Source organism: Neofelis nebulosa, chromosome 10 (genome assembly GCF_028018385.1).
Source record: "Neofelis nebulosa isolate mNeoNeb1 chromosome 10, mNeoNeb1.pri, whole genome shotgun sequence".
Classification (NCBI taxonomy): domain Eukaryota; kingdom Metazoa; phylum Chordata; class Mammalia; order Carnivora; family Felidae; genus Neofelis; species Neofelis nebulosa.
In genome coordinates, this window is record NC_080791.1 from 43,403,334 (window position 1) to 43,415,905 (window position 12,572).

The window sequence follows — 12,572 nt, forward strand, 5'->3', positions numbered from 1 at the left end:
GGAAAAGTAAGGTTAAACAGAATTGTGCATTAGGACACAGCAATTACTCGTAGGTATTTACTCAAGAAAGGAGGAAAATATATGTCCACATAGAAGACCTGTACAAAATTATTCACAGCAGCTGAATTTGGGCAGCTAAACACAGAACACAGCACAGATGTCTGTCAACAGCAGCATGAATAAATGATCTGTAGCCCAGTCGCACAACAGAATTCTACTCAGCAATTAAAAGAACAAATTACTAAGACACACAATACCACGGACAGATCTCAAATCAGTATACTGAATAAGAACAGTGAGCTACAAAAGAATATACACTGAGTCCTTGTATATGAAGTTCAAAACCAGGCAAATTAATCAATGGTGAGAGATACCAGAAAGTGCTTGACCAGAAAGGAGCACAAGAGAACTTTCTGGAGTCATGAGAATGTCCTATATCTTATTTTGAGTGACATAGACATATGCAATTTAAAATTTTCATTGAACTCAATTCTTAAGATCTGTGTATTTTATTACATATGAGCTCTACTTCAAAATAAAAACCTTCTGTCATTTCCTCAGATTAAAAAAATAGGAGTTATTTTTCCATTTTTTTCTCCAAATTTTTAAATTATCTAATAAGAACAAGGTGATTGCAAAAGCATATTCATTTTATGAGTAAAATGATGTAATGATACATTACATGGGACTTATGTAAAAATTGTCCTATGTAACAACAAAAAAGGCAGAATAAAGAGATGAAACAAGATTGACAAAATGTTGATAATTATCTCTATGTTTGTGTATTTTAGAACTATTCCAGAAATAAAAAGTAAAACTAAAGGGGTAAGAAAAAAAAAAAAGAATATGGCACAAAAGGAAATTCAGTAAATACAAGCCCCATAGGGATAACATTTCTCGCCTAAAGTACTATCATTTAAATTTGAGGATAAGCAACAGAAATATTCCAGGTAAGTTCATTTTATGTTCATAAGTTTAGCTTTGTAAAACAGAAATTAAGAGAGGTTGCATTTTTTTTTTAACTTGGGAGTAAAAACCAGAAGTAAGTGAAGTTAAGGTATATTTATGTGATTTTATTACAGGATAACATGTATTGTTTTTTAAAAAAAATCTATGACAGTATACTATGTTCTAAGAAGATTCATAAATCTTTAAAGGACTCTATATTTTAAATGTGCCATTCTGGGGATTTGTAAAACTTCTTTTCTGCTATCCCTTATCAGCAACTAGGAAATCCAAAAACTGTAAAAGCCATAAATTTAGAGGGAATTTACTTGGCATCAAAACCTGATCTGATCCAAACTCATTTCACAGCCGATCTAATTAGAGCAGACATGTGGCTATTTATATTATTTATTTTTATCACTTATTATTTACCTCTGCTTAGGATGATTATTCATATATTTTGCTGCAAAACTATTTATATGTCTGCTTCCTGGATTCCATCCCAGACTCCTGGGTGTTACGCAATCAATGGTATATGCATCACATTACTTTTAAATATCAGAAAATGTCTGGATTCCAAAACACATCAGGCCCAGGGGTTCCCAATAAGAGATCAGGAAGCTAAGGCAATACTTTTCAGAGTCTGAAACTCTTTAACTTACTTCTTTGATGCACAGAGAATTTTAAAAAGACATACTTTGTTTGAAATCCTTTAATAAAATCACTTTAAAATGTTTTTAAGTTTCCTGTGATGATTAAGGCCTGATCACTCACCATTTGCTGGGTAACCAGGTGTGAGAGGGTCCCCTGCTCCATTAAGATTTAAGATATTTCCACGCTGGACACCACCACCAGGTAGATTCCAACCATCTGGATAGGACTTCACCCCAGGAGCAAAGTAATCAGCAGGATCTGAGTACAGAATGACTCCTTTGGCCCCTGCCAGCTGGGCATTTTTAACCTGGAAAACACAACATCTTTTTTATTTCAGGTTGGTTGTTCCAGATTTGATAATATCGGGTTTTTTGAAATTACACTTAAACTTTGTCATTTAGACCTGCAACAAAGGACATCTCACAGAGCACTGGCGCTTGCTTTTTCCTACTTTAAGTTCTAAAAATGGGTTTCTAGGGCTAGATCAGCCCCCACAGCAGCAGATTTGGAAAATGCCCGTAATAGAGATAGCAAGTACTTGCTGTTTTCTTGCATTAGTCTAGAAGCACAGGAAGCAAGTAGACCCTACAGGCCAGATTTCTCTATCTTTTATGGATGGAAGGTAATATTTTGGAAATTTAATTTCTTACAAAAGAGGAAAAAAATTTACAGGTCAAAATGACAGTAATTTTTAAAAACTGTTATGTATAAATTGTTTTCTCTGAGTCCCTATAATAATAATTACTATTAAAATTTAATTAGGTAGATATTTTCAAAGATAATATTTAAAACAAAGACACGATGGTAACAAAAAATCCCATTCATGCTTCTTTGTAGACCACAGGCATAATCTGTAAATATGGAAAAATCTGCTCTGTTCTCCGTGAACTTCCTCATTGGCCCAAACTCCAAAGACCCCATTAAAACCCTTATCTATAAGCTAGTACATGTGTCCTCCCCATAAGGTAGGCATGTTATATAATATGAGAGGATTATAGTCCTCAGGAAGTTTGAAGGATATGTTTCTACACATGTAAGATACGACATAATTTTTTGTATTTGGGGACAAGGAAAAAGAAATGACTTTTACCTTATTTCCTCTGAAAATTTTCCCATATCTGGCAATCACAATCTTCCCAGAGCAATTGATTTTCATGTCCGTCTCTAGTTTAAAGAAGTCTTCAATCCGGGCATAGTTAACATACACTAGATCACCCTGTTGAGATCAGGAATGATTTAGTACAAGTAAGATTTAATACAAGGAGGTTTCCCTGCATGAAGACTGTTTCCCATCTTTGAATGAGGGAAGACGCAAGAGAGTTCAAGGGGGTCAGAAAGCATGAAACTCAAATAAGACATTCAAGAGAGAAGAACTTGAATTAAAGCAATTGGCTGGGTTAGAGATGTATGAACTTAACAGTAGGGTTTGCTTATATGTCTCCTCTATAGTGGCTATAATGCTATAGAAGTGTTCCCCCCACAAATGTATACAAATATACATATTGCCACTGGCACTTTGAAGGGTCCAGGCTCTCTAGGTTAAGGAACTCTTGATGAGAGCTTTATTCTTTTAGAAGTACATTCACAAATAGTAGATTAATGGGTCTTTACAGCCACCAGGTAAGGAAGAAAGGTCAGGTAATTTTTAAGGGCTTTATGAGTCTGGTTTCATATTATTAGTATGACTGTGTGTAAGTCTTATAACATCTCTGAGTCTCAGTACTCTTATTTGCAAAATGACCAGTGTTCTTCATTTTTTCTTACCTACTCCCTAAATTAATTTTGAAAAGTAATGTACTCTCTCATACATTTACTTGACATCTAAGATCATACCTTTAAGTCTAATATCATACCTTTAAGATCTAATATCGTACCTTTAAGTCACTATAACAAATGCAATTACCAGCATATTATAAGTATTAACATTTTTAGGAGCAAATTTACATCAATTTTTATATGTATCCAAAGGCATATAAACACTATACTGATTTATTATTCAATATCATCCATTTGAAAACTACAGGAACACAGTCAGAATTTTACCATCCCTTTTCTCCTTCAGCTTCACTTTTGTCCCCCTTTCCCCAAAAAATTTTACTCTAAAGTAAAATATATTTGTTCTGGACACTGGGATGTGCTGCCCAGATTCCTCTTCAGTGATGATGTTCTTGTTCCAGTTTCAAGGAAGGCTCTCTGCAGACATCCTTCAATTCTCAAGCCTCTCCAGGGATTGCCTCAGGTACAGACAGCCACTCTGCTCAAGGTCATGCCCTTTCTTAGGATGTCACACATCAGTGACAGATCAGTGTGGGACTATAAAGACTTGGACATCACCCTACTAAAGAATGAGTGGGTCAAACAGGCAATTAGAGAAGAAACTAAAAAATATATGGAAACAAACGAAAATGAAAATACAACAATCCAAACGCTTTGGGATGCAGCGAAGGCAGTCCTGAGAGGAAAATACATTGCAATCCACACCTATCTCAAGAAACAAGAAAAATCCCAAATACAAAATCTAATAGCACACCTAAAGGAAATAGAAGCAGAACAGCAAAGGCAGCCTAAATCCAGCAGAAGAAGAGAAATAATAAAGATCAGAGCAGAAATAAACAATATAGAATCTAAAAAAAACTGTAGAGCAGATCAATGAAACCAAGAGTTGGTTTTTTGAAAAAATAAACAAAATTGACAAACCTCTAGCCAGGTTTCTCAAAAAGAAAAGGGAGATGACCCAAATAGATAAAATCATGAATGAAAATGGAATTATTACAACCAATCCCTCAGAGATACAAACAATTATCAGGGAATACTATGAAAAATTATATGCCATCAAATTGGACAACCTGGAAGAAATGGACAAATTCCTAAACACCCACACTCTTCCAAAACTCAATCAGGAGGAAATAGAAAGCTTGAACAGACCCATAACCAGCGAAGAAATTGAATCAGTCATCAAAAATCTCCCAACAAATAAGAGTCCTGGACCAGATGGCTTCCCAGGGGAGTTCTACCAGACGTTTAAAGCAGAGATAATACCTATCCTTCTCAAGCTATTCCAAGAAATAGAAAGGGAAGGAAAACCTCCAGACTCATTCTATGAAGCCAGTATTACTTTGATTCTTAAACCAGACAGACACCCAGTAAAAAAAGAGAACTACAGGCCAATATCCCTGATGAATATAGATGCAAAAATTCTCAATAAGATACTAGCAAATCGAATTAGCATATAAAAAGAATTATTCACCATGATCATGTGGGATTCATTCCTGGGATGCAGGGCTGGTTCAACATTCGCAAATCAATCAACGTGATATATCACATTAATAAAAGACAAGATAAGAACCATATGATCCTGTCAATTGATGCAGAAAAGGCCTTTGACAAAATCCAGCACCCTTTCTTAATAAAAACCCTTGAGAAAGTCGGGATAGAAGGAACATACTTAAACATCATAAAAGCCATTTATGAAGAGCCCACAGCTAACATCATCCTCAATGGGGAAAAACTGAGAGCTTTTTCCCTGAGATCAGGAACACGACAGGGATGCCCACTCTCACCGCTGTTGTTTAACATAGTGTTGGAAGTTCTAGCATCAGCAATCAGACAACAAAAGGAAATCAAAGGCATCAAAATTGGCAAAGATGAAGTCAAGCTTTCGCTTTTTGCAGATGACATGATATTATACATGGAAAATCCGACAGACTCCATCAAAAGTCTGCTAGAACTGATACATGAATTCAGCAAAGTTGCAGGATACAAAATCAATGTACAGAAATCAGTTGCATTCTTATACACTAACAATGAAGCAACAGAAAGACAAATAAAGAAACTGATCCCATTCACAATTGCACCAAGAAGCATAAAATACCTAGGAATAAATCTAACCAAAGATGTAAAAGATCTGTATGCTGAAAACTATAGAAAGCTTATGAAGGTAATTGAAGAAGATACAAAGAAATGGAAAGACATTCCCTGCTCATGGATTGGAACAATAAATATTATCAAAATGTTAATACTACCCAAAGCTATCTACACATTCAATGCAATCCCAATCAAAATTGCACCAGCATTCTTTTTGAAACTAGAACAAGCAATCCTAAAATTCATATGGAACCACAAAAGGCCCCGAATAGCCAAAGTAATTTTGAAGAAGACCAAAGCACGAGGCATCACAATCCCAGACTTTAGCCTCTACTACAAAGCTGTAATCATCAAGACAGCATGGTATTGGCACAAAAACAGACACATAGACCAATGGAATAGAATAGAAACCCCAGAACTAGACCCACAAACGTATGGCCAACTCATCTTTGACAAAGCAGGAAAGAACATCCAATGGAAAAAAGACAATCTCTTTAACAAATGGTGCTGGGAGAACTGGACAACAACATGCAGAAGGTTGAAACTAGACCACTACTCACACCATTCACAAAAATAAACTCAAAATGGATAAAGAACCTGAATGTGAGACAGGAAACCATCAAAACCCTAGAGGAGAAAGCAGGAAAAGACCTCTCTGACCTCAGCCATAGCAATCTCTTACTTGACACATCCCCAAAGGCAAGAGAATTAAAAGCAAAAATGAATTACTGGGACCTTATGAAGATAAAAAGCTTCTGCACAGCAAAGGAAACAACCAACAAAACTAAAAGGCAACCAATGGAATGGGAAAAGATATTTGCAAACGACATATCAGACAAAGGGCTAGTATCCAAAATCTATAAAGAGCTCACCAAACTCCACACCCGAAAGACAAATAACCCAGTGAAGAAATGGGCAGAAAACATGAATAGACACTTCTCTAAAGAAGACATCCAGATGGCCAACAGGCACATGAAAAGATGCTCAACGTCGCTCCTCATCAGGGAAATACAAATCAAAACCACACTCAGATATCACCTCACGCCAGTCAGAGTGGCCAAAATGAACAAATCAGGAGACTATAGATGCTGGAGAGGATGTGGAGAAACGGGAACCCTCTTGCACTGTTGGTGGGAATGCAAATTGGTGCAGCCACTCTGGAAAACAGTGTGGAGGTTCCTCAGAAAATTAAAAATAGACCTACCCTATGACCCAGCAATAGCACTGCTAGGAATTTACCCAAGGGATACAGGAGTACTGATGCATAGGGGCACTTGTACCCCAATGTTTATAGCAGCACTCTCAACAATAGCCAAATTATGGAAAGAGCCTAAATGTCCATCAACTGATGAATGGATAAAGAAATTGTGGTTTATATACACAATGGAGTACTACATGGCAATGAGAAAGAACGAAATATGGCCCTTTGTAGCAACGTGGATGGAACTGGAGAGTGTGATGCTAAGTGAAATAAGCCATACAGAGAAAGACAGATACCATATGTTTTCACTCTTATGTGGATCCTGAGAAACTTAACAGAAACCCATGGGGGAGGGGAAGGAAAAAAAAATAGGTAGAGTGGGAGAGAGCCAAAGCATAAGAGACTGTTAAAAACTGAGAACAAACTGAGGGTTGATGGGGGGTGGGAGGGAAGGGAGGGTGGGTGATGGGTATTGAGGAGGGCACCTTTTGGGATGAGCACTGGGTGTTGTATGGAAACCAATTTGACAATAAATTTCATATATTGAAAAAAAAAAAAAAGACTTGGACATCTTAGTCCAACCCAGGACAGTTCTGAAGGGCTATGCTGACTCCAGCCGACGCTGTCCCAGAGCTGGCATTGAGGGTGACTGCTCCTTCTGCTCCATTTGGCTTCCTTTCCCTCACTGACACAGGTACTGATCCCAAGAGAATGCTTCTTAATGAATATTTAGCATACTAAATTCCACTTCGGTTTCTGTCACCTAGAATCTGGGAATGCTTGGAAGTCGTTTCTTGATCACTGCCCAACTTCCCTTGATTAAGAATATATATATGTATGCTTTTACTCATATGTGGAATTTAAGAAACAAAACAGATGAACATATGGGAAGGGGTGGGGGAGGAGGGGAAAAGGAGAGAGGGAAATAAACCACAAGAGACTCTTAACCATAGAGAACAAACTGAGGGTTGGTGGAGAGAGATTGGTGGAAGATGGGCTACATTGGGTGATGGGCATTAAGAAGGTCATTTGTTGGGGTGCCTAGGAGGCTCAGTTGGTCAAGCACCTGACTCTTGACTTCAGCTTAGGTCATGGTCTCATGGTTCCTGGGTTCGAACCAGGGTTTGGGCTCTGCACTTAGCAATGCTAGCAGTGTAGGGCCTGCTTGGGATTCTCTTTCTTTCTCCCTCTCTCTCTGCCTCTCCTCTGCTTGCTATCAAAAATAAATAAATTAATTAAAAAACTTAAAAAGAGGGGCACCTGGGTGGCTCAGTTGGTTAGCATCTGACTTTGGCTCAGGTCATGATCTCACAGTTCATGGATTCGAACCCCGTGTTGGGCTCTGTGCTGACAACTCAGAGCCTGAAGCCTGCTTCGGATTCTGCATCTCCTTCTCTCTCTGTCCCTTCCCCGCTCACACTCCATCTCTCTCTCCCAAAAATAAATAAACATTAAAAAAAAAATTAGGGATACAGTAAATCCCTGTCCTTGGAGGAACTTACATTTATGTGAAAAGCAGAAAGATAATAATGAATTAAAAAGTAAGTAAATTATATGGTATATTAAAAAGTGATCAGTGCTGTCAAAAATTTTTTTTTTTTTAATTTTTTTTTCAATGTTTTTTATTTATTTTTGGGACAGAGAGAGACAGAGCATGAACGGGGGAGGGGCAGAGAGAGAGGGAGACGCAGAATCGGAAACAGGCTCCGAGCCATCAGCCCAGAGCCTGACGCGGGGCTCGAACTCACGGACCGCGAGATCGTGACCTGGCTGAAGTCGGACGCTTAACCGACTGCGCCACCCAGGCGCCCCAAAATTTTTTTCAAAGTTTAAATAGAATAGGTAAACAGTAACTAGTACTTGGGTGGATGCAATGTTAATAAAAAGAGGAAAGTCTACTGAGAAGGTGACATCTGAATCTTTACTTCAGTAAAGGGATTACTTTTAGCTCTTGTATTTCTTCTTCAGACAATGCAATATTAATACACTATTAATGATAGCACTGTATGTCTCATTTATAATTGTTAGCCTTCTCTGGAGCTCGCTTTTATTCTGTGAGTATAGAGACATTAACCAATCTGATTTCAGTGAATTTTGTTTTAGTGTCAGTGTCCTACTTGAAATGTATCTCTATTTAGTATCACTAACTTTGGGGACACTACTTCCTAAAATGTCTATAAATTGTGGCTATCTTTTGATAAATCTGTAATCCTCACAGAACAAATTATGACGGAGGTGGGATTGGAGAAGATATTGGTTTAAAAATGACAGGACACTTTGAAAATGAACACAAGTGTGATAGATATGTCCTCTGGGCACTTCACAAATGCAAGTTGTCACTGTTATTTAGAAAAAAGCTTTGTTTTCAGATAATGACCTTCTTGTAAAGTTTACACTGTACCATTGTTCTATGACTGGGAATAAATACAATCTTGCACTGTCAGCCTAGAATTTTCTGTGTCTTTCAAGCTTCCATCTTCTTGTTCTTGTTAGCTGAAACAGAACTGGGAGGAAAGACATGCGGCTCCCAAAGTATAGTTGTTAAACCCACAGAATCAAGGCCTGGAGTCTTACTGGGAACAAACTATGAAGACCTACCAAAACTCAGTGAGGTGGGAACCAGAACCTGTGTTTTATAAGCCTTCTCGATTACCATGATATGTGCTGAAGTTTGAAAACCAAAAATTAGATTACATATATTTTTAAAGTTTATTTTGAGAGAGACGGTGGGAGTGGGGGAGAAACAGAAAGACAGGTGGAGAGAGAGAACCCCAACCAGGCCCCATGCTGCCAGCAGAGAGCCCAAAACGGGGCATGAACCCAGAAAGGCCCGAGATCATGACCTGAGCCGAAAACCGAGAGTTGGATGCTTAACTGACTGAGCCACCCAGATACCCTTAGATTGTATTTTTATTAGACATTGTCAAATTGCTCATTTCAAATAGCCTAAAGCAGAGCCCCGTACTTTACACTCCGGAGAATTCAGATGTAGATCCGAAGATAACTTACAGTGAAAAATATTAAGCCCACATACAGACATATATAATTTTAAAAAGAACAGTGCACTAGCTGAGTTACAGGTGAAGCACACCAGCCGCAAATTCATCTAATATTTGAACACAAACAAGAATCTCATGCGGAATCAGGGGATCCTTCTAGCTTTCCATTAATCTAGAAGAGTTTAAATCTACTTGAAAGAAATGAGTTAATAATCTCTATGACTCTTAGGAGTAGAATAATTCTGTCAAAGTCCAAAAAGTATTTGGGGATTTTAACTGATTATACATTAAGCCCACATACTAATGTGGGTATAATTTCCTCCTTATAACACTCTGTCTTCTTATCTAGAAACATAATCTGTTTCTTTTTTTTTTTTTAAGTTTACTTTTGAGAGAGAGAGGCAGAGAGACAGAGCGTGAATGAGAGAGGGGCAGAGAAGGAGACACAGAATCTGAAGCAGGCTCTAGGCTTTGAGCTATCAGCACAGAGCCTGAAGTGGGGCTCAAACTCAGGAACTGCGAGACCTTGACCTGAGCCGAAGTAGAATGCTTAACCAACTCAGCCACCCAGGTGCCCCCATAATCTGTTTCTTTATACATAGTATTTTCATTGCTCAATAAATTTCAGTGTTTTTCAACTACTTCACACTCACTGAAGACTTTTAAAGTATATTTTACATTTTATGGCTATCTTAAATTAAAATTTTTGCTATATTTCCTCTTATTATATACTATCTGTCCATATATTTAACTCCAATCTGATAATATTAATGCTATTTTTAAATAATGATGTATTAGTATTTTTTATATATTCTGGTTATACAGATTTATCACTGTAAATAATGAGGAAAATTAATAAAGAAAACCCAAAGTTTGAAAACATAAGAACAATTGGGCAATATCAAAATTAAAGATATATTTTCAATAAAGGAAAGCTTAGATAACATGAAGAAATAGGTGAAAAATTAGAAGATACTTATAATATTTAAACCAATATTGAATAAATAATTAAAATATTTAAGAAATACTTAAATTCAGTAAGAAAAAAGGCTGGAAATTCAACAGGAAAAGGAGAAGGCTATATGTAGTCATTGCACAGAATAAAAACCAGAACAGCTAATAAATAACTATGTATAGAGACAAGCAACCTCACTGGTAATCAGAGAAATGTGAATTAAAATAAATTAAAACACTTAGATGGGCAAAAATTATAAAGTTACATAATTCCAAGTGTTGATGAAAATATATAAAAAAAGGATGTCAGTGCAAGCAATAAACTGCTATAGTCTGGACGTCGGGAAATTAAATATTCCTATAAAACAGCAATCCCATACCTGGTTTACCATGAACAGAGAAACCCTGGCAAGCCCAAACAGGGACACGTATGAGGTTACTTGCTGCAACACTGTGGTCATGAGGACTTAAAAGTAAAGCAGTGTTGGCAACCAAAAGAATGGGTAAGTTACATGTGGTGTGCACATATCATGAAATGATAGGCGACAGCAAAAGTGATGAGCTGCTCTGACAAAGCAACAGGGTAGATTTTTTAAAGGACGTTGATTGAAAATAGTAAGAGATGAAGTAAGACCTAAAATATAATGCTACCTATAGAAATTTAAAGTACATCAAACACAAAATAAAGTCATATGTTTTTAAGAACACTGTGTACATTGCTAAGGACACAAATACACTGGGGGGAGGGGAAAGGAATGAGATCGAGGATAGGGATGAGAGATGAAAGGAAAAGAAAATACATTTAAATTAGGGATCATACATGGGCCCATGATGGTAAGGCGCCTTAACCTGAGGAACAAGTCTAAGTGATGTCAGGACACGTGAGATCTAAAATATACTATCTTGGGGCATCTGGGTGGCTCAGTTGGTTAAGGGTCCGACTTCGGCTCACGTCATGATCTCACAGTTCATGGGTTCAAGCCCCACATCTGGCTCTGTGCTGACAGCTCAGAGCTTGGAGCATGCTTTGGATTCTGTGTCTCCCTCCCTGACCCTCCCCTCCCTCGCACTCTGTCTCTCTCTCTGTCTCTCAAAAATAAATAAACATTAAAAATAAATTAAAAATAAAATAATATACACTCTCTCTTCATTTCCAATTGTTAAATGCCGCATTTCTATCTCAGGTCAACCATAAAATAATTACAATTGTATGCATTCTATTTATGTGCCAATTTTAGAAAGAATTTTTCTAATATTATACCATTAGGTAAGATGTAAACTATTCATTTGAAATAAGTTTCATGAAATCAATAGAAAATATTCTTTGATTCAAATCTTGTGTTTTTAAATTATAAATAAGCCAGTAAAGCCAATACATCTGAAAATAAAAAAGAGTATTTTTCTCTCTTATTAAAAAATATGGCACTGTTGCCTGATATTAAATAATCTTTATGTTCTTGGATTAAATCCTCATTGATTGGTGAAGAGAGACTTTTAAATATTCAACTCTAAATACAATTTTTTTACTTAGGATGTTTCCAATAATAGCCAACTCTTACCCTTCTATCGGGTGGTATTTCAATATACCCAACTGTCAATCAGCAACTTCTCGTAAATATACCATATATCCTAGGCATCTCAACCCAGTACATCTAAAATTGAATCTACTTGCTGTCAAATATTTTAATGGGAAAGATAATTGTTAAAATATATAAATAAATTATATTCAACTCTTTCAAATTTACCTTTCTTAGCTTTCTTCTAAACAACAAAGTACCACACAAGAATCGGATTGACTGTAGAATTTCAGATGATAGTTAAATACACTGCTTTATTGAGTAGACCACACAAAATTTTCTAGAATGGACATCCAGGCTCCCTATTTGAAAATGGCAACAACACTCTTATTTCAAATTCTTTGAAAACTAATCACTGCCATGCAACAGTAGTAATTA

General features: G+C 36.8%; 1 protein-coding gene across 5 annotated transcripts in view; it reads right to left on the bottom strand.

Annotated features, from left to right (window-relative positions):
* FOLH1 (folate hydrolase 1) overlaps positions 1-12,572 on the bottom strand; it is a 68,253-nt gene that overhangs the window by 40,921 nt on the left and 14,760 nt on the right. For all 5 annotated transcript variants that reach the window (XM_058687515.1, XM_058687518.1, XM_058687517.1 and 2 more), the window contains exons 5-6: positions 2,690-2,815; positions 1,720-1,906 (exon numbers count right to left, since the gene is read on the bottom strand). In XM_058687515.1, coding sequence (XP_058543498.1) covers positions 1,720-1,906; positions 2,690-2,815 — 313 coding nt within the window. The remainder of the gene's footprint in view (positions 1-1,719; positions 1,907-2,689; positions 2,816-12,572) is intronic.